Below are 23,173 nucleotides of genomic sequence, written 5' to 3'. Positions count from 1 at the left end.
AAAAAAAAAAAAAAAAAAAAGAATAGGAAGCCTAATTTTGATTTGAAAAGTGATTTGAGCATTTTGTGTGTCAAGCACTCTGCTAGTGCTTTTCAAAAACGAATATATAGCATATACTCAATTCACCGAACTCTTTTGTTTTTTGTTTTGTCATAAGGCATGTGACAGAGACACTGAGAATGAAAGTGAGAAATCACCCCCATTTCCCCATGGGGAATGGCCACGCCACAATCCCTTCATCCTCATTCTCTACCTGGGATTTTGGGCGGGCACGCATACACATGTGTCCTGTGTGATTTTTAAGTTGCCAGATCTGGGACTTGATCCATGGTTGGCCATATGGAAGTCGAGCACCTTAACCACCATGCCACCTCCTAACCCTTATCCTCTTAACTCTTATAACCCTGAGAAGCAATGTTTCCCACTTGTACATGAGGAAACTGAAGCTCAAAGAGCTTGAGTCCCTTTTCTAAGATCACAAAAATGGGATTTTAATATAATGAGCAGATGTCCATGGCTCCTTCCACTAATCCAACACTGAGTTAAACTGAGTCTTTAAAAAAATAAAAATTTTAAGAACCTAAAATTTTTGAAGTTTTCACATGTCAAAGATATTACAACTAATTAATTATTTACTAAAAAGCTAGGGTATATCATTTTTACCATTTCCCTATGTCAAGAGAACTAGGAGAGGAAGGAAAACACACCAGTGAGGCATTTCTGTGATGAACAAAATGTCAGTCTTGGGTATTACCATATACTGAAATCACAGCCAAGATGAGCCATGCCGTCCACTCAGGGAGGTACTTGATAAACACCAAGGCCATGAGGGCACTGATCATTATGAGATACGCCTGCTGGAGTCGCAGGGGGCCTTTCCAGTGAATGGAAATCATCCCCACTACCCCAAAATTCCAGATCAGCAGTGCGACAGTAATGTAGTCCACAGCAACATTATAGGTTTTAAATACTTCCCTGAAAAATATTAAACAGATTTTCAAAGTTTTGCATAACAAAAATTTTCACCAAAACATTTCTTAGAGTGATAATTTCTAAACATTATATATTCATACGCCTTCATATTTTTATTGTATCCCATATTATCTATGTTAACATTTAACACTTTTATTTAAATTAATTCCGTTTTTTCTTTGAGCTTATTTTTTTAAAGAATTACTTTATTCATTATTATTATTACTTAATTTGCTACAGGGCACATGCGCTCACCAAAGAGAGAGAGAGACAGAGAAAGAGAAAGCAAGCTGCAGGTCGGGGACCAGAAATGCAGTCAGCCAGGCTGGAGTCCTATGCCTTAACCACCACATCACCTGCTGGTGTGAGCTTATTTTAATAGGAAGCTCTATATAATTCATATAATTGGAAAACCAGTATCAAGACCATAACTATTTAAAAAAGTACAAAAACTAAAAGATCATATGCCACCTCAAGTGTCATACAACACTTCGAGAAATTCCATTTTAAAATATTTGAAACTGGAAAAAAAATTAAACATGCACCAGTAAATTTTATAACTAGGACATGAATATTCATACAATAAAATGTAGTGCAGCCATTTAAAAATATACACATATATTGATACACAAACAAATGTAACATATAGGCATAATATGTTGTTAAAAAATATGACCCCCTTTATGTGAAACGGTGTGAGAGAGGATATATATATATATACACACACACACACACACACACATACATATATATATATTTTTTCTTTTGGTGGGGGGGAGAGATTTTTTGCTATAGGGTATGTATGCTCATAGGAGAGACAGAGAGACAGAAAGTGAGAAATCACTCCCCAAAGTGAATGGTCACACCACAATCCCTTCTCCTCCCTTTTATTCTCAGGATTTGGGGCACGCATCCACATGTGCCCAACATAAATTTCAAACTACCAGATCCGGGACTTGAACCACAGTTGGCCAGGTGAGAGTCCAGCACCTTAACACTACACCTCCTGCTAGCTCAAGATTGATATTTTAATTCCTGAATGGATGACTGGACTCACCTTCCCCACCCCTGAAAGAATTATTTATTTTACTTATTGTTAATCATTATTTACTATTTCTTTAAGAGAGATATTTGGTATAGGGTGTATGCGCTTGCCAGAGAAACAGAAAGCGAGAAATTACCCCCCTGGGGTGGGGGTGGCCATGCCCCAACTCCTTCTCCTCTTGGGATCTTGGGCATACATGCACACGCACCTGGTGTGAGTTTTATTTTTTGTTTGTTTGTTTTTGGAGAGGTTTTTCGCTATAGGATGCGTGAGCTCACCAGACAGAGACAGACAGACAGAAAGCAAGAAATCAACCCCCGGGGGGATGGTCACGCCGCAATCCCTTCTCCTCCATTCTCCTCTCGGGATCTTGGGCACACACGCACACGGCGTGAGTTTTAAGCCATCTGGTCCGGGATGCGAACCGCGGTCGACTACGTGGGAGTCCAGCGACATAGCCATTACGCTAATTGCTGGTTCCCTCCCACCTGGTGTGAGTTTTAAGCCCCAGGTCCAGGACTCAAACGACAGTGAATAACATGGGAGTCCAGCAACGTTAACCACTACGCCATCTGCTGGCCCATGTCGTTATTATATTTTAGTTTGTGACAGGGCAAATGCACTCACCAGAGACAGAGAAAAGGAGAGGGAGAGGGAGAAAGGGAGAAAGGGAGGAAGGGAGTGAGGGAGGGAATGTGAGAAAGCAAGACACCAGGTTCAGACTGGAATTGCGGTCAGCCATGTGGGAGTGGAGCACCTTAGCCAACATACCACCTGCTGGCCCCAATAGGACTAATCTTTAGGTGATGGGAGTCTGGTCACTTTTTACTTTTCTTCTTTGTAATTTAAGTTTCTTTTCTTTTCTTCTTCTTCTTCTTTTTTTTTTTTTTTAATGAAAAAAAGAAAGAGAAAAAGAGAGGAGTATCCCTGACAAGGCCTCATGCTGCAACCCACCCCCACCTTTGGCCACCATCAATCACAGACACACATGTGCTTGGCTTGTTCAGGAGGTCACGGGACATGACCCTCTAACATTGACATGTGGGTCAACCTTACAGAGTACTGTATTACTGCCATACCACCATATGGACCCTATTTTTTTTGTCATTAACATTTATTTATTTCTTACATGAATGAGAAAGACAGAGAGGGAGAAAGAAGAAACAAACCTCCAACACAGTTTTGGTGCCACAATCCACCCTCAGCTTCAGGGAGCCCCAGACCATGGGCATGCACTTGCCTGGTGTACACCGGGATGTCTGGATGAAAACCCAGAACCTTTCCATGTGGGTCTGCTTCACAGAGCACCTCATTTTACTGCTGTACCCCTGTCATGTCCCATGCATTTAATATTTTAATGGGTATTTCAGACTGTTTTTTTTTTTTAAGAATTATTTTATTTAACTTTATTTATTTATTTTAATTTGACCAGCAAGAGATGAGGAGTGGGGGCGTGGAGTGACAAAACAAGCTGCCAGGTCTAGGACACAAACTGTGTCAGCCATGGGAGTGTCTAGTGCTCTTAACTACCACACCACCTGCCGGCTCCTGTTCTTAAAGAAAGTTACATACTAATGCATGACTGTTTATTGCCCTGAATCTTTGCAAGCTTAGGATATCATCAAACTGTCTGATCTTTGTTAACTTAATACACAGTTTTAATCAGCATTAGTCTTATGAAAAGGGTATGTATTTTTTTGGGGCGAGGTTTTTGCTATAGGGCACTCGCCAGACAGACAGACAGAGACACAGAGATAAAAAGCAAGAAATCACCCCCCGGGGGGGATGGCCACACCGCAATCCCTTCTCCTCCATTCTCTTCTTGGGATCTTGGGCACGCGCGCCCACATGCCCGGAGTGAGTTTAAGCCACCGGGTCTGGGACTCGAATTGTGGTCGAGTACATGGGAGTCCAGTGACACAGCCATTACGCTAACTGCTGGTAACCCAAGGTATTCATGTTTTCACATATTTAAATGTAATCTGTGTTCCTCTTTCTGATAACTATTCTGTCATATCCTTTGCCCATTTCTTCTTCTAAGTTTTTGGTTTTACAGACATAAAGAGAGAGAAAAGGAGGAGAAAGAACTGCAGCATGCCCATTTTCCATGGGGGGAGCTTTCTTTTTTTCTTTTTAAAGATTTAATTAATTAATCATTATTATTATTATTTAATTCACCAGAGAAAAACAGAGGAGGAGAGAGAGACAAGGAAAGTGAGAAAGCAAACTGCTGGGTCTGGGACTTGAACCACAGTCAACTATGTGGGAGTCCAGTGCCTTAACCACCACACTACTTGCTGGTCTCCCTGGGGAAGCTTTCTTATTCTCTGCCTCCCAGTATCTCTGGCAAGCACATGTACCCTCTGGCAAATATTTAAGAAAAAAAATTTTAAATGGAGATAAACTTATCATTTTTTAAATGCATTAACTATTGCATCACATTTAAAATTAGGCCCCTCCTGGAGGGGCTAGCAGATGGCATAAAGTTTAAGGCGGCTGGATTCTATATGGCGAAGTGTGGGGTTTGAGTCCTGGAACTGGCAGCTTCAGAAATACACCAGGCACATGTGTATGTGTGCCCAAAATCCTGAGAGAGGAGTGGAGGAGAAGGGATTGTGGCACGGCCATACCCCTGGGAGAGGAAGGGGTTTTCTCACTTTCTGCCCACCTCTCTCTTTCTCTGTGTTTATTTCTCTGATGAGTGTGCATGGCCTATGGTGGATTTTTTTAATCCTTTCTTACTACAATACATATACATATACATTTACATATACATTTCTTTTCATTCCTTCCTCCACGTATTTCCTTTAGTTAATAGTTTCATTTTCATATTTAGATCTTTAATCCATTTGGAATTCATTCTAGTACAGATATAAGAAAGGAATTAAAATGTTTTTCTCCAGATAACTACCTAGTTATCCCAACACCAATTACTAAATGATCCATCTACAGCCTGCAATACCACCTTTTTCATAAACTAAATTCCACTATATATTTAAGCATTAAGCATTTTTCTAGACTTTTGATCTTTACTACTCATCACCTGTTTATGGACAGGTGTCATTACTTTAATCATTGCAGGTTTTTTTTTGGAGAGATTTTTCTCTATAGGGCGCGTGTGCTCGCCAGACAGACAGAGAGACAGAGAGAGACAGAAAGCAAGAAATCACCCCCCGGGGGGGATGGTCACGCTGCAATCCCTTCTCCTCCACTCTCCTCCTGGGATCTTGGGCACGCACGTACACGTGCCCGGCGTGAGTTTTAAGCCACTGGGTCCAGGACGTGAACTGCGGTCGACTACATGGGAGTCCAGCAACATAGTCATTATGCTAATAGCTGGTTCCCAATCATTGTAGTTTTGTAATTTCTCATCAAGTAGGCCTAGTGTCCCTTCATTTTTTTTTTTTTCTTTTCAGAATCTTTCTGGATAACTTCACTCTAAGTGATTTTCCAAGTAAATTTTAGAAATATCCTGTAAAATTAAAAATAAAGCCTACTTTTTTTTTTTTTGCTATAAGGTGTGTGGCACTCACTGCAGAGCAAGGGCAAATAAGAGCACTCCTCAGAGGAACAGCCACGCCACAATCCCTTCTCCTCCTTTCTCTCAGGATTTTGGAGATGTACACACATTTTAGTTTTTAGTTGGCTATAGGGTATGTGTATTCACTGAAGGGAGAGGAAAAGCCCCACCCAAGAGGGGATGACCATGCTTGTCCTCCATTCTCTCTCGGGATTTTGGGCATGCAAACACATGTGCCCAGTGTTTTTTAAGTTGCCAGGTCTGGGACTAGAACCTCATAGTCAACCATGTGAGATCCAGCTGCCTTAACTTCTGCACCACCTGCTGGCCCCTTTTTCTACATTATATGTGATGTTTTCACAAAAACTTTAATTTGAAATGTGGCACAATGGTAACACAATGCTCTCCAAATGCTGAACACACATAAGGAGATCACTAAATCACATCTTGAGGTCTCCAGGAATAGACCGGGTAATACGTACTGTGATAAGGATGACTGAGACTGGATGGATAAAAATGTGAAGACCCTGTTGGAGAATGCCCGCCAGTGTGTGTATGTTTCTTTCATGGGAGACATAAATAAATAGCATTGTAAAAGTATGAAAATCAATTAATTAGTGTTTACATATATTTTTTAAATTGCCAGAGGGTACATGCAGTCAGAGAGAGAGAAAGAGAGAGAGAGAACACTACCCAATGAGGTGTAGGATAGTAACATCAGAATCCTTTTTCCTTGATTTCTCCATGCTGTCAGATTTGGGGCATATAAGTATATGCACTTGGCATGTTTTTTGAGTTGCCAGGGTTGAGATTCAAACAGTGGTTGGCCATGTGGGATCTAGTTTCCTAAGCAATATATACTTTTTTTTTTTTCTGGAGAGGTTTTTGCTATAGGGCACGTGCGCTCGCCAGACAGGCAGAGAGAGACAAAGAGATAGAAAGCGAGAAATCACCCCCCAGGGGGGGATGGCCACGCCACAGTCCCTTTTCCTCCATTCTCCTCTCGGGATCTTGGGCACGCACAAACACGCACCCGGCGTGAGTTTTAAGCCACCGGGTCCGGGACGCAAACCGCGGTCGACTATGTGGGAGTCCAGCGACATAGCCATTACGCTAACTGCTGGTCCCCAGCCTATGTATACTTTTGAAGTTCTTTCTTAACATTTTAATTCACAGATTTCTCCTAGAAGTAGAAAAAATGTAATGCTGAAAAATGCTTAGAATTAACAGCAGTCTTTGGGGCCGTCAGGTGGTGTCGCGGCTAAAGGCACTGGATTCCCACACGGCAGACCATGGTTTGAGTCCTGGACCTGGTAGCTTGCTTTTTCACTTTCCCTTTCTCTCTTTCTGGTCAAATTAAAAAATGATAATGACAAATTAAATAAATAAATATATAAAAGAATTAACAGCAGTCTTCAATTGCTTTAATTTTTATTATAAGTAAAGGACAACAGAAGAAATTGTTTTGGGACCAGCAGATGCGTAATGGCTATGTCACTGGACTCCCATGTAGTCGAATGTGGTTCAAGTCCCAGACCCAGTGGCTTAAATTCATACCGGGCACGTGTGTGTGCATGCCCAAGATCCCGAGAGGAGAATGGAGGAGAAGGGATTGCGGTTGGCCATCCCTCCTGGGGGGTGATTTCTTACTTTCTGTCTCTGTGGTGAGTGCACGCACCCTATAGCAAAAACTCCCCCCCCCCAAAAAAAAAGGTTTTGATCCTTATTATAAGCAATTAAAGAAATTAATAATATTCACCAGGCCAGCAGGTAGCATGGTGCTTAAGGATGCTGGACTCCCACATGGCCAATCAAGGTTTGAGTTCTGGACCCAGCTCACTCGCTCGCTTTCTCTCTCTGGTCAAAACTGAAAAATAATGATAAATAAATAATTCTTTAAAAAATATTATTATTCACTTGTCTTTTAAATACCAAATATTAACCATATGTGGAAACAGTTGTAACTTAAGGGTAATCCACTAACAAGAGACATGACTTTAACTGACAGCTACAGAGCATAAATAAATACAATTAATTTCTGAAAAAGAGACCAAATTTCACCACTTACCCCAAGTAAATGAATGAAAAAAAGAACAGCAACAATAGAGATGAGATAATAAGCCAGGCATGGATGACCTAGAAAAGACAGTATTTCAGTATAATTAACAGATCCTATATCCCTTAAAATGCATGATTTTCTTACTTCAAAGACAGTTAATCTATAAATGTAATGGTTTTCAAATTGCGGAACAAATCACTTTGGGATAATTGAATACTTACATGAAACTCTGGTGCTAAATTACTCATAATTTAAAATAGAAACTTCATCAAAACATACAGGTGGGAACCAGCAGTTAGCCGTAATGGCTATGTCGCTGGACTCCCATGTAGTCGACCGCGGTTCGCGTCCTGGACCTGGTGGCTTACAACTCACGCTGGGCACGTGTGCGTGCGTGCCCAAGATCCCGAGAGGAGAATGGAGGAGAAGGGATTGCGGCGTGACCATCCCCCCTGGGGGGTGATTTCTTGCTTTCTGTCTCTATGTCTCTCTCTATCTGTCTGGCGAGCACACGTGCCCTATAGCGAAAAACCTCTCCAAAAAAAAAAAAACACCAAAAAAAACATACAGGTGAAATTTTTAAAAAGAGAAGAATGCGTTATAAAATATTAAAGCATTAACAGAATTAACACATGATAATAAACCTTAAAATTAGAGCCAGCAGGTGACATGGTGGTTAAGACATTGGACTCCTACACAGCCAACCATGGGTTAAGTCCTGGATCTGACAGTTTGAAACTCCCTGCAGGTGCGTGTGGGTGCATGAACAAAACCTCGAGAAGAGAATAGAGAAGGGAATGCAGTGTGACCTACCCCTCAGGGGTGATTTCTCTTTCTGGCTTTCTGACTCCAGAGAGCACATACACCCTATGACAAAAACTTAAAGCAAAACAAAACCACAATATTTTAGGGCAAGCTTGTGGTATGGTGGTTAAGACTGCTGGATCCCACCTGGCCAACTGCACAGTTCAAGTCTCAGACCCAGTGCCTTGAAAAACATGCCAAACGCATATTTACACATGTCCACGCTCCCAAGAGGAGACTGGAGGAGAAGGGACTGCGATGTGAAAATATCCCCTGGATGGTGCTATCTTACTTTCCCTATCTCTTTTTTCAGTGAGCACACGCATGCTACAGCAAATTAAAGGGAAAAAACAGCAGTATTTTTCCCCAAAACAAAATAGTGGCAAATGTTTGAGGTAAGGGATATGCATTATCTTGATCTGATCATAACACACTGTATGCATATATTAAAAAGCCACCCCATAAGTATATTCAATGTCAAAAAAAGAACAGCAGCCTGGTTCTATGGCTTGGTGGTTAAGACAGCTGAATTTCATATGGCCGACCTTGCAGTTTGAGTCCCAGTCTCCAGGGATTTGTAAAACATGCCAGGCACTTGTGTGTGTATGTCCAAAATCCTGAAAGGAGGGAGAGAAGGCATTGCGACGTGACCATTCCCTATGGGGGTGCTTCCTCCTCCCCCACCCACCCCAGCAAGCACATGTACCCTCTACCAAAAAGGGGGAGGAGCAATTTTTTTTCAATTGCTAGAGGGCATATGCACTCACTAGAGAGACAGGAAGAGCGAAAAGGAGAAAGAGTCCCCAAAGGGGTGATCACGCCACAATCCCTTCTCCATTTCTCCTTGTTGGAATTTTGGGCATGTATGCACACATGCCTGGTATTTTTCGAGCCAAGAAGGTCAGGATTTCAACTGCAGTCAGTCATGTGGGGTCTGGCTCCTTTAAACCTGGCCCACAGGGCCAGCTCCTCGCAGACTCTCTTCAAAATAACTATAATCTGGGACCAGCAGTTAGCGTAATGGCTATGTCGCTGGACTCCCATGTAGTCGACCGCGGTTCGAGTCCTGGACCCGGTGGCTTAAACTCACGCCGGGCGCGTGTGCGTACGTGCCCAAGATCCCGAGAGGAGAATGGAGGAGAAGGGATTGCGGCGTGGCCATCCCCCCTGGGGGGTGATTTCCTGCTTTCTATCTCTCTGTCTCTCTCTGTCTGTCTGGCGAGCGCACGCGCCCTATAGCAAAAAACCTCTCCACAAAAAAAAAAAAAAAAAAAAAAAAAAAAAAAATAACTATAATCTGACTATCCAAATATAACAAAGCTATTTCTCGTATTCTTCCATAAAGGTTTCACCCCAAAATTTTATTATAAAAATTTTCAAAAAGAGCAAAGTTCAAAGAATTTTACAGTAAACACCCAAATACCACTTAGATTCTACCATTCACCTTTTAATTTGCTAGATGGTGTACACCCTTGGACTATAGATTGAGAGGGAAAGCAACCTCCCACCAAGGGGGATGGCCATACTGTAATCCCGTTTTTAGGCATGCATGTGCACATACCCAGTGTGCTCCTCAAGCCACTGGGTGTGGAACTTTTTTTTTTTTTTGAGAGTTTTTTTTGCTATAGGGCGCATGTGCTCGCCAGAGAGAGACAGAGAGACAGAAAGCAAGAAATCACCCCCAGGGGGGATGGTCACGCCACAATCCCTTCTCCTCCATTCTCCTCTCGGGATCTTGGGCATGCACGCACACGCACCCGGCGTGAGTTTTAAGCCACTGGGTCTGGGACACGAACCGTGGTCGACTACGTGGGAGTCCAGTGACATAGCCATTATGCTAACTGCTGGTTCTCTGGGTGTGGAACTTGAACTATATAGTTGGTCATGCAGGATTCAGGTATCTTAACCACTATGTCACTATCTGGACCCATTCATATTTTGTAGTATTTGTTTTGTAACATTTCTATCCCTCTATCATTAGTCTATTTTTTTTTTTTGGGGGGGGGAGAGGTTTTCGCTATAGGGCGTGTACGCTCGCCAGACAGAGAGAGACATAGAGACAGAAAGCGAGAAATTACCCCCCAGGGGGGATGGTCACACCGCAATCCCTTCTCCTCCATTCTCTTCTCAACATTTTCCTGAATACAAAAGTAATGAAAACTTATAGTATAACATTTAGAATAAACACAGAAATACTAAAAAAGCAAAGTGTTTTCAGTGGCCCCTGACAGCCAATGAAAATTTATTTATTTAGAGGTTAATATAGAATACCATATTTCATTTTCCTTTCAAACATGTTTTCTATTCGTAAATGAAGAGATGTGCAAAGATTTTTTTTTTAATTTACTTTTGATTTACCAGACGACATGCACACTCACCAGAGAGACAGAGAAATAAAGGGAGAGGGAGAAAACACCCTTAAAGGGGCACAGTTACACCTCAATCTCTTCAGCATCCTATTGGGATTTTAGGCATGCACACATACATGCCTCGTGTGATTTCAAGCCATCAGGGCCAGGATTTGAACGGTACATTAGGCCATGTGGGATCCAGCTCCCTTAACAACTAGAGTAGGCCATGGGGCCAACTCTGCTAATTTGTTATTTAATATGCATTTCTATTTCTACTAGTGGGGAAACACATATACATATACATTAATCCATCTACCTAATTTATTAGTCATCTGTATTTCCTTCATAATTTCTCTGTTAAGGCTTTTTGATTAGGATATCTGTAAGTGTTCTTCATATCATAAAAACATTAGCCCTTTGCCTGTAATATGGTTATATTACGAAACAGGTTTCCTTTTTGGTTCGGTCATTTATGTTATGATTTTCTGAATTAGGTGAATTCAAAACTTCTAATAACTAAAGAACACTCCCATGTAAAACATGAAATGGTTTTAAACAGGCCTTTTTCATCTTGTAAAATTCTCTAGTTCAGGTTTGTGCTAAAGGTTCTGAGATAAAAGTGCTGGCTTCAGTATACAGTGACAAGTATTTCTTCTTGGGAACCAGCAGTTAGCGTAATGGCTATGTCGCTGGACTCCCACGTAGTCAACTGCGGTTCGCGTGCCAGACCCGGTGGCTTAAAACTCACGCTGGGCGCGTGTGCGTGCGTGCCCAAGATCCCAAGAGGAGAATGGAAGAGAAGGGATTGTGGCATGACCATCCCTCCTGGGGGGTGATTTCCTGCTTTCTGTCTCTATGTCTCTCTCCGTCTGTCTGGCGAGCGCACGCGCCCTGTAGCGAAAAACCTCTCCAAAAAAAACCAAAAAAAACAACAACAAAAAAAAACCAGACAAGTTTTTCTTTTTTTTTTTGTTTTTTGTTTTTTGAGAAGTTTTTGCTATAGGGTGTGTGCACACGCCAGAAAGAGAGAGAGAGAAAGACAGAAAGTGAGAAATCACCCCCCCCTAGGGTGGATGGCCATGCTGCAATCCCTTCTCCTCCATTCTCCTCTTGGGATCTTGGGCGCCACGCACACGTGCCCGGTGTACATTTAAGCCACTGGGTCCAGGACTCAAACTGTGGTCGACTACATGGGAGTCCAGCAACATAGCCATTACACCAACTGCTGGTCCCGACAAGTATCTCTTCTAAATCTTGAACTAACTAGGCCAGAAATCACATGACTTTAATAAGTTATAGTTCTACCTACAACAAATGATGTGTAATAATTAACTGCCATTTCTGTTTCTATCTTTAAAAGGTTTGTTGGTCTTTTAGTTTCTTGTGCTTCTTAGAGACATTACACAATAACCACTGATATGAGAAGTCTTCAGGGTTTACTTCCAAACAGGTCCTAACAAGTGTCTTAATTTCCGACTCAAAAGCTCCTCTTACTTTATACTGAGAGTGAAAGTAAACAACTATTTCTATAGAACTGGCTGTGTTTACTAAGGCTTGAACATTAAAAAAGCAAGACAACATAAATGAACAAGGTGAAAATCTAGCTGAATACAAACTTTTTAGACTGCCCAAAATGAAGAAGTTTGACTAAAAGATGCATAAAACTGACCAAAAATGCATGTAGATAGGTTCCAGATCAAATGGAATCAGCACATGCTTCCCGTTTGTCCCACTGAATACAACTACAAAACCTAAACAAGAAGCATGCAACAGCTAGTTGAGGACAGTGAAGAGGTACAGAGGTAGGTGTGCTGGGAATTAGAAGTACCACTGAATTTAGCACTTTTTTCCTTCTAGTACCCTGTTCGTCCACCGAGCAAGACAAAGGGAGCTCCATAAGTTCTTGAAGAGCAGGAAAGGGGTCTCTTAGCAGAAAGAGATGTGAAAGTCCAGCTTTTCTTTCCTACATTCTCTCATGCCCAGTCCCTAAACAATTCTATTTTTGCCAAGGGAGGCAATAGGAACCTCAAATTTAGAAAGTGCAGCCTTCCTCTCCAACTAAAGGAGCTGTAGTCCCAGACAGAAGGGCAAAAAGTTGCTTTATATGTCCCACCTCTTGGACCTACACTAGGAAAATAAGCCCAGGTTTCTGGCTAAGGAGGACAATTATTATTATTTTAGTAATTATTTATTTAATTTTATTTATTCATTCAGTCATTTTCATTTGACCAGAGAAAGGCACACAGAGAAGGAAAGTGAGAAAGCAAGCCGCTAGCTCTGGTCGGCCATGTGGGAGTGTTCAGTACCTTAACCACCATGCCACCTACTGACTCAATTATTACTATTTTTTAAAAATTATTTTATTTAACTTTATTTATTTACTTACTTATTTTAGTTTGACCAGAGAGGGACAGAGCGAGTGAAAGAGGGAGAAGGAAAGTGAGAAAGCAAGCCACCAACTCCAGGACTCGAACCATGATCAGTCATGCAGGAGTCCCTTAACCACCATGCCACCTGCTGGCCCCAGGGGGACAATTACTGAGTTGACAGAAAATTCATGACGTATTTTTCTATGCAAAAATGTGTCACTTTTCCGACAACCCAACATATTCCATCGTATCATTTGTGACGGAAGGGAGTCATAAAGGTTTTAAGGCATAACTCTTCGGAATGTCATAAGTATACTGTAAATACCTTTTTCTTTACTAGACTTTTCTTTACCAAGTAAGGTATATGGTAGGAAAACCCAATTATAAAATGAACAAGGTGAAAAGCAAAGCTGTGTCTCATGCTCACCTTATAGCACCTGTATTTATACAGAACCACCAGGAGGATGGTCATGACGACAATGACACTTATCATGATGGCAGCATTCAGAATTGAGTTCAGGGCTCTCTGGCCCACAGTCTCGGTGTCTTCTGTGAATGGAGTATAGATTCTACAACAAAACAAAACACAAAGGTCCTGGGTAAGTGTTAATGGATATCCCAAACACATAATTTGCTTTCCTTGATTCGATAAATACCTTATAAGTCTTTCTTTCTCACCTCGCCAATCTAGCTAAAATTTTTAACCTAAGAAAAATAGCTACAATCTAAACTCCTTCTAAAAGGAAATATCTAAGATATTAAAAGGAAGTATCTCAGATAAACAAGGACTAATGCTATGCGTCAGATGCTGGCTCCACCTAGTGGCAGCTTTATACTGACATAGTTCAAGTATTTTTCTCTCCATATTATAAGTAACATGTTAAAGAACCAGACTCTGCCACACAAACTGCTGGGCAACAAGTGGTTATCAGAGGAAGACAGCAGTAGCTTACAAATACTGTCGTTGGTAGGATGACTACAACAAAACAGTATTGAGATAATCTATCTTGTTTCTCATTCACCTAAAAATATTTTCATCCCAGATGCCAATGTTCTCAGCCAACTTTATTTCTGACTCCCTTAAATTAGGTGTGGCCATAGGGCTAAGTAATGACCAATGAGTTGTAAGCAGATGAGCTATGTGTGCATGGGATTTCCAATCAGAGTAAATTCTACTGAGAGAAGTCCTATGTCCTTGTCCTTCCCCTCCTTTCTGCTATCTGAAAGAGGCTAAAGCTACATTCTGGACCCTGAAGGAGAGAGACCCCTATAGGATAGAAGCTGAAGAGAGTGAAGGAGCACAAATCCTTGATGAACAGGAAGCCACCGCACCAATCTGGACTGCCTACCTCTGGACTCCTTTATGGGAGAGAGAATATGTGTACCATTCAAACCAGTTATTTTAATTTTCTGTAACACAGTGAACAAATTTTCTGTAAAAGACGAGCCAGTAAATACTTTAAGCTCTGTGGGTCACAAAGTCTCCATTGCAACCACTCAGCTCTGCCTTTGTATTGTGAAAACAGCCAGAGAATATATAAATGAATAGGCCTGGTTGTGTTCCAATCAAAGCTTATTCACAAAACAGGTGGCAGGCAGATGTGGCCTGTGCACTGTAGCTTGCCAACCCTATAATACAAAGCCAAACCAACCCTAACTTGTACAGATAATATTCCCTAATCCTTCTGGCTACTTTCTCCAACCCCTACCCTTTAGTCTTTCTTAGCACTTTTCCCAAAAGGCTAAGTGTTTGGCTTTCAGAACACAATGCAGTTAGCAGACACTTCCCAATTTCAAACTCTAAAACTCTTCTTTGAACCCCATGGGAGTCCTAGAGACAGAACTACATGACATTCGAATTGAATCATCTTTTTTGAGAAGTGAACGGCTGACACCAAGAGCACCAGGGAATCCATATGACATCTCTCCAAGAATCTGGAGAACACCAGCTTACATTAGTTATTCATCCCTTCCATTAACTGTTTTTGGACAAGCAATTACTGTGTACCTTGTTCTGGAAACAAAGTACCCTCACAGGCCTTAAAGTCAAGAAGGAAATCAGGGATTAAGTAAATAATGTTAAGTACATATATATTTTTGAAAACTGTAACAAATGAAAAAGACCAGGTTGCTATGTGAATGAATACCAGGAAGAACTTAATTCTGTGAGGAGTATCAGAAGTTATCTTAGAGGATTTTATATTTAAGTTAGATAAGAGGATAAAAGGAATTTAATCCACCAAAATTAGAAATGGAAAGGATGTTCCACACAGAACAATGGCCAACAGCCCTGAAGTGGGAGAGATAACTCTTCACTTGCTTAATTCCTAAGAAGTTGAGTTCTGTCCAGTGACATCCTTTAGGAAGCCTAATTCTGCAGTGTTCATTTTCACCACTTGCACTCGGCCAGAACTACCCTGGGAGGGAGACACCTGGCGCTGATTGTTACTTTTCGGATTTGCTCAAAGGGCACAAGCACAGGGAAGGCTGAGTGACCTGAGGTTAAGGTTGATCCCCACCCAAGGGAGGGAGTATGGATGCTGGCTGCAGCAGAGCAACCAATCAGAACAGTACGTTTTAATAATGAACCAGAGACTTCTGCTTGCGTTGACCAATCAAGAGCTTCACAAGTTTCAATCCTTCATTTACATACACAGACCCAGCTGAAAACATGGATGGGAAGTATTTCTTTATTAAAAGCCCACCCCCTGGGGCTGACAGATGGCAGGGTGGTTAAGAACACTGGACTCCTACATGGCCAACCACAGTTTGAGTCCCCGACCTGGCAGCTTGCTTTCTTACCTTTTCTGTCTTTCTCTGGTCAAATTAAATAAATAATAAAAATAATAATTCTTTAAAAAAAAAAAAATCCCCGTAACAGGAAGTGTTTTGTTTTTTTTTTTTAAGAAATTTTTTCCTATAGCTCGCCAGAAAGAGACAGACAGACAGAAAGCGAGAAATCATCCCCCCAGGGGGGATGGCCACGCTGCAATCCCTTCTCCTCCATTCTCCTCTTGGGATCTTAGGTATGCATGCACACGTGCCCGGGGTGAGTTTAAGCCACCAGGTCCAGGACTTGAACCGTGGTCGACTACATGGGAGTCCAGTTACATAGCCATTACACTAACTGCTGGTCCCAGGAAGATGGTCTTTTGAGCAAATCTAGCTGTCTCCTGTATAATGTCACCCATAATAAAACCTTCCTCTTGGACAAACTCATTGCTGGATATTTGGATTTTCTGGCTGGTGAGTGAATGATTCCCAGTCTGAACCTCATTAAGTTTGGTAACACACTTAAAGTGTCAAGTATAACCCCTTGCTTTCTCAACTGCTCTGACCATCAGAGAGGATGGATTATAGCCTTCATGCCCCTTAAGTGTAGAGACCTTCAAGGTTATGGTAACATGCTATGAAGAAAAGCCACAGTGGTGCTGAGAATAATAAAACAAAACACTGATACATACAGCTGCCCATCCTTCCGGGTATAAAAGCTGACCGATTTGATGGTAGCCACAACCACCACCATGCAGAGTGTCACAGGGACAAAAAGCATGATCACATGTTTGGCTCCATATTTCAACGTCAGCTCCTCATCCTCTTCTTCATCTTGTTCCACCACCTGCCGTGTGTTACCCTGGGGTCGTCCATTAGACAATGGTTCAGGGTTGCCAACTCTCCGCCTATCACTGTGTTCTTGCCGTTCTCTAATGTCATTCTAAAAGAACATACAAAACCAATCATTTTCAGCAAATCAGACTCAAAGTGTTAGTAGAATCAGTAGAATCAAAGTATTCTACATCAAAAACAAAATATGTAATAATTAACAATAGGTCTATCATTACCTAGTTCTAGAAACTTGAGACAACAAGGAATCAACCTGCAGTTTAAAAGTCTAAATTATTCACTGTTGTTCCCTGAGAACACTCAGGTCCTCCCTTTTACTATGGTTGTGGTCTTGGGTCTTTCGTTTTCTCCTTTCATTCTCAACCTATCAAAATTGTTTACTCATCCTTTGCAGTTGGGCTTAAATACTGTCACCTGCATAAAATTTGCTCTAGCTATAAGCAAAATAATGTCAGATTTATTGAATCGATAAAGTGTTTTCTACCTGTGAGTTCATACCAATTACACAAGGAACTATCTTCTTTTTTTAAAAAGAATTATTTTAACTTTATTTATCATTATTATCATTATTATTTTTCAGTTTGATCAGAGAGAGAAAGAGAGAGAGAGGAAGTGAGAAAGCAAGACACCAGGTCTGAGACTTGAACCGTGGTTGGCCATGTGGGAGTCCAGTGCCTTTAACCACCATGCCACTTGCCGGTCCCAGGAACTATATTAATGAGACTTTAAAATCCCTGTAGTGATGTTCAAGCAATCTCTCTGTATTATTTCTAACAATTACCTGTAAAACTACAATCATCTAACAACAACAAAAAAATCTCACAGTGAGAAACTAGGCTGTAAATAATTCTGATGTTTCTACCTTCCCCATTGCCTACCGTGCCCTATATAAGAATGAGGGAATAATAAATACTTGATGAGTGACTGAATAAAATGAGAACTGTTTTTAGATTTTACTTTCCTTAAACTCCTAGTCTTGGGATCAGCAGATGGCGTAATGTCACTGGACTCCTGTGCAGTTGACCGTGGTTTGAATCCTGGACCTGGCTGCTTAAAACTCATGCCAAGTACATGTGCGTGCATGCCCAAGATCCCAAGAGGAGAACAGAGAAGGGTCTGTGGCATGGCCAACCCCCTGGGGATTGATTTTTCATTTTTTTGTCTCTAGCGAGCACATGCACTCTATAGCAAAAAGCTCTCAGAAATAAAAAATAGGGACCAGCAGTTAGCGTAATGGCTATATCGCTGGACTCCCACGTAGTCGACCACGGTTCAAGTCCCAGACCTGGTGGCTTAAACTCATGCCGGGCACGTGTGCATGTGTGCCCAAGATCCCGAGAGGAGAATGGAGAAGGGATTGCGGTGTGGCCATCCCCCCTGGGGGGTGATCTCTCGCTTTCTATCTCTCTGTCTCTCTCTCTCTGTCTGGCAAGCGCACGCGCCCTATAGCAAAACCTCTCCCCAACCCCCACCCCCCCAAAAAAAGGAAATAAAAAATAAAAACAACAACAAAAAAGGGACCAGCAGGTAGTGTGGTGGTTGGGGAATGGACATTCCCACACAGCCAACCACAGACTGAGTCCTGAAACAACTGGTGGCTTGCTTTCTCACTTTCCCTCTCTTTCTCTCTGGTCAAATTAAAATGAATAAATAAAAATAAATATTAAAAAAAAACAACTCTCAGTCCAGTCTCCATTGAGTTATTTTTTATTTTTATCCTGGATTTATCTCCAGCTTCTCTTTTGGTATCACTGTTCAATTTTTTTTTTTTTTCCTTTTTTGACAGAAGGTATATGCTCTTGTCAGACAGTAAGAGGGAGAAAGCACCCCACAAAGGGGCATGGTCACACTGCAATCCTTTCTCCTCCACTGCACCATCCTGTTGGGATTTTGACCATGCATACACACACATGGGCCCAGTGTGTTCTTCAAGCCACTAGACCAGGATTTGAATCATGATCAACCATGTGGATTTGAACCGTGATCAGCTATGTGGAATGTGAATCCCTTAACCAGTGGGCTATGGAACCAGTCCCATTGTTGCAGTCTTAAAACTCAGTTTTTGCAAAGGATAGAATGATTAACAAGAACAATTACAGTAATAATAGGCCTGCCTCAGAGGCACCATTGTAACCCAACACTCCATGATGCTAATACCATATGGGAAAGGACCCAGGTTCACATCTTGAGTTCTCACTGTGCACTTTAGAAGTGCATGCACACTGCCCATGATCCTGGCTGGCTGAGGATGAAGCAAGATTTTGCCATGAAGGTTTCTTTCGTGGTGTCCTTTCACTCTTTTTCACCCCGTCTCCCTTTCCCAAGGAATAAATAAATATACCTTAAAAATCATATATTAAAATTGGTGTTAGAAAAACAAAACAGATATTCCTCACAGATAATAGATGAAAATAGATTGATAGTTACTGTCGATGCTAAAATGCAATTAACTTAATCAAGCTAGAGTTTTCTTAGGAAAATAATTTGAGAACAAGTCACTTTTGTAGCTCATTCTGACTTCAGAGTGTAACTATCACCAAAGAATATTACTATTATTAAAAATACACCCTGGGATCCAACAGATCACGTAGTAGTGGTTGGAGCACTGGACTCCCACATGTCTGACTGTGGTTTGAGCCCTAGACCTAGTGGCTTGAAAATCATGCTAGGACAGGACCAGCAGTTAGTGTAATGGCTATGTCGCTGGAGTCCCATGTAGTCGACTGCAGTTCGAGTCCCAGACCCGGTGGCTTAAACTCACATCAGGTGCATGTGCATGCATGCGCAAGATCCCGAGAGAAGAATGGAAGAGAAGGGATTGCGGTGTGGACATTCCCCCTGGGGGGTGATTTCTCACTTTCTGTCTCTCTCTCTCTCTCTCTCTCTGTCTTCCTGGTGAGCACATGTGCCCTATAGCAAAAACCTCTCCAAAAATAAAGAAAAAAAGAGAGAGAGAGAGAATAAAAAAAAGAGAGGAAAAAAGAAAAAAGAAAATCATGCTAGGTACATGTGCACGTATGCCCCAAATCCCAGAAGAATGGAGAAGGGACTGTGGTGTGGCCATCCCCCCTCAGAGGTGATTTCTCACTTTCCCTCTATTATCTCCGTCTCCTTCATCTACAGCAAGCGCATATGCCCTATGGCAAAAACCTTAAGGAAAAAAAATTCCACATTTAGACCAGCCAGGTGGCATGGTGGCTGAGATGGCTGGATCCTGTGGCTGACTGCGTAACCTGGAATCGTGAAAGACATGTCAGGCACATGTGTGTGCATGCTCAAAATTCTGAGAGAATGGAGAAGGGGTATTATCTCCCTTGAGGGAGTGCTTTCTCACTTTCTCTCTTCCTCCTCTCTCTGGCAAGTATATTCTATAGCAAATTAAAAAAAAATACATTCCACATTGTATGAGAGTTTAAAATGATTACAATATGCCAGACCTATGATATGTACTTTAGATTTAATTCTTTTGGTCACTCCTTCAACACCACTTTACAGGTGAGGAGATAGCCACAGCTAGAGTGTGTTACAGAGAGGATATGAACATGATCAGCCTGACTCCAGAAATGAGTTCTTAACAATTTAACAACTTCTTAATTTGCAGTTCACAAGACAACATGAGAGCCCTGCAAACTCAGCGAGAGCTGAAGGTTTCCTTTCATTTCACTTTCAATACATTCATCCCACAAGCAATTATCAAAATCCTATTATTAATATATTCTGACAAGCGCACACACCCTATAGCAAAAACCTCTCCCCCTAAAAAAAATATATGTATATATATTTATGTATATATGTGTGTGTATACATTATACATATTCATGTATATATATTATATATGTAAATATATAATATATATACATATTATATATATTTTTTTTCCCCCCCCTGGATCCTCTGTTGTGGCAATACTGTAATTAGTAAGATCTAGACTTTGACCTTAAACAGTTTATAAGTTAGTTTTAGGAACAGGTTGTATAGAACTCTGCCATGCCAAGAACTTTAGACTTTATCCTGAAGGCAACAGAAAGTCATAAAAATTGTTAAGATTGAGGAAGTGACACAACCAGATGTTTCATTTTTAAGAAACTTGACTGCATCGCAGTGAAAAATAGATGTATGAGAAAGATATTTTAGAAGCTGAATTGATAGGACTTCGTTACAAATTATATGTGAATGGTCAAGAAAGAGACAAGGACTTGAGGCTTCCAGCATGAGGGACTAGGTAGGTGGAAATGGCATCGGTAGAGACAGGGAACACAAGATAAGCACACAGAAAGAGAGAAGTATTTTAGTTAGAGAAGTGGATCTGAAATACCTGCAATCAGGCAGGAAAGTTCAAAGGCATTTAGCAAGAGGAATTTCAAGCCCAGAAGAAAATCAGGGGAAGTCTATAGTTTATATAGCTACTGATAGAGATGAAACCCCGGGGGGTGGGGGGAGGAGGCAGTACAGATGGAAAACAGGAATGGTATGGAACTACTGGTCATTAATGTAATATAAACAACTGTGGAAGTAAAAATACAAAGTGAGATGACCAAGGAGAGAAGTGTAAATAACCTCCAAGCTTAAGCAGCAGATATTGGGAGAAAAATCAGCCAACAGATTAAGAATAGGAGAGGGGGGCCAGCAGGTGGCATGGTGGTCAAGGTGCTGGACGCCCACATGACAGTGGTTCAAGCCCTGGACCTGATGGCTTCCTTTCTTTTTTTTTAAATTATTTATTTATTTACTTATTTTTTTATCACATGAGTTTTACCAGATAAAGACAGAAAGAGGGGGAGGGAGAGAGAGAGAGAGAGAGAGAGAGAGAGAGAGAGAAAGCTGCCAAGTCCAGGACTTGAACTGTGGTCAGCTATGTGGGAATTCCAGCACTTCAACCAACACGCCACCTGCTGGCCCCTAATGACTTGCTTTCTCACTTTCCCTTTCTCTCTCTCCTTCTGGCCAAACTTAAAAAATAGTAATAATGGGACCAGCAGGTGGCATGGTGGTTAAGGGTGCTGGACTCCCACATGGCTGATTGCGGTTCAAGTCCTGGACCTGGCGGCTTGCTTTCTTACTTTCTCTCTCTCTCTCTGTCCCTCTCTGGTCAAATTAAAATAAATAAATGAAATTTTAAGAAATAAATAAATGAATAAAGTTATATATAATAATTCTTTAAAAAATAGTAATAACAACAACAAACAAGAATAGGAGAGGGGAAAAAATCCTCAGGAAGCAAAGTAACACAACAATCAGGCAAGAGGTGGTTAAGGCGGCTGGATCCCACGTGGCTGACTGTGTGGTTGAGTCCCAGACCCAGCAGCTCGAAAAACATGAAAAGAATGGAGAAGGGACTGTTTTTTGTTTTGTTTTTGTTTTTTTGGAGAGGTTTTTGCTATAGGGCATGTGTGCTTGCCAGAAAGACAGAGACAGAAAGACAGAAAGCGAGAAATCACCCCCCAGGGGGGATGGCCACACTGCAATCCAGAGAAGGGACTATGGCACAACCATCCTTCCTGGGGAATGCTTTCTCACTTTTTCTCTCTCTATCAGGTGAACGCACATACCCTATGGTAAAATTAAAACAACAAAAAAGGCAGGACAAGAGCTGAAAAACTACTGAATTTGGTTAACTGGTAATGGGAGGTTCACCAAGTAAAATACTAAAAAGGGAAGTCATATCATAAATCACAACGGACTGAGAAAAGAACACAAATTAAGGCAATCATTTTGTGAAGTAAACCAAAACAAAACAAAAACCCCAAATAAAAAGGTTTGACAAAAAAGAGCGATTCACACTTGAAAAAGTTATTTTAGAGCTGTTCAAGACTTGAACATACTTGTCAGGTCAAGGTATAGAGTTGAGATTAGAGAAGGACCAGCAGTTGGCGTAATGGCTATGTCGCTGGACTCTCATGTAGTCTACCACAGTTAGAGTCCTGGACCTGGTGGTCATCCTCCCTGGGGGATGATTTCTTGCTTTCTATCTACATGTCTTTATCTGTCTCTCCGGCAAGCATACACGCCCTATAGCAAATACTTTTAAAAATTAAAAAAAAACAATGTGACCTCTGTGACTAATGTTCAGCTATCTTGTTCTAAGTTGATGGGTTAATTAATATCCAATACAGGGCTGGCAGGTGGTGTGGTGCTTAAGGGCACTAAATTCCTACATGGCTGGCCACAGTTTGAGTCCTGGACCTGGTGGCTTGCTTTCTCACTTTCCCTCTCTCTCTCTCTTACTCTAGTACTCTCTGGTTAATTTAAAATAAATAAAGTTAAATAATTCTTTTTTAAAAATCCAATGCAAGCTAAAATACAAACTATCTTTATATAGCATTTTATAATTTACAAAGGACTGTCACATTGTCTCATTTATTCTTTGCATATCCTGAGAGCTTTTGGTAGATAACACAAAATCAACTTGTTCAAAATCTCACAAGCAAC

The 23,173-nt window shown here is 41.3% G+C and overlaps 1 protein-coding gene across 3 annotated transcripts in view; it reads right to left on the bottom strand.

Moving 5' to 3' along the window:
- The window catches only part of PSEN1 (presenilin 1), a 79,830-nt gene that overhangs the window by 29,777 nt on the left and 26,880 nt on the right, over positions 1 to 23,173 (bottom strand). For all 3 annotated transcript variants that reach the window (XM_006170510.3, XM_006170513.3, XM_006170512.3), the window contains exons 3-6: positions 16,585 to 16,835; positions 13,548 to 13,689; positions 7,606 to 7,673; positions 755 to 975 (exon numbers count right to left, since the gene is read on the bottom strand). In XM_006170510.3, coding sequence (XP_006170572.1) covers positions 755 to 975; positions 7,606 to 7,673; positions 13,548 to 13,689; positions 16,585 to 16,835 — 682 coding nt within the window. The remainder of the gene's footprint in view (positions 1 to 754; positions 976 to 7,605; positions 7,674 to 13,547; positions 13,690 to 16,584; positions 16,836 to 23,173) is intronic.

The sequence above is a fragment of the Tupaia chinensis genome, unplaced genomic scaffold, assembly GCF_000334495.1.
Source record: "Tupaia chinensis unplaced genomic scaffold, TupChi_1.0 Scaffold148607_1, whole genome shotgun sequence".
Lineage (NCBI taxonomy): Eukaryota > Metazoa > Chordata > Mammalia > Scandentia > Tupaiidae > Tupaia > Tupaia belangeri.
Note: the sequence above shows the minus strand (reverse complement) of the source record. Positions and strands in the feature narration are given on the sequence as shown.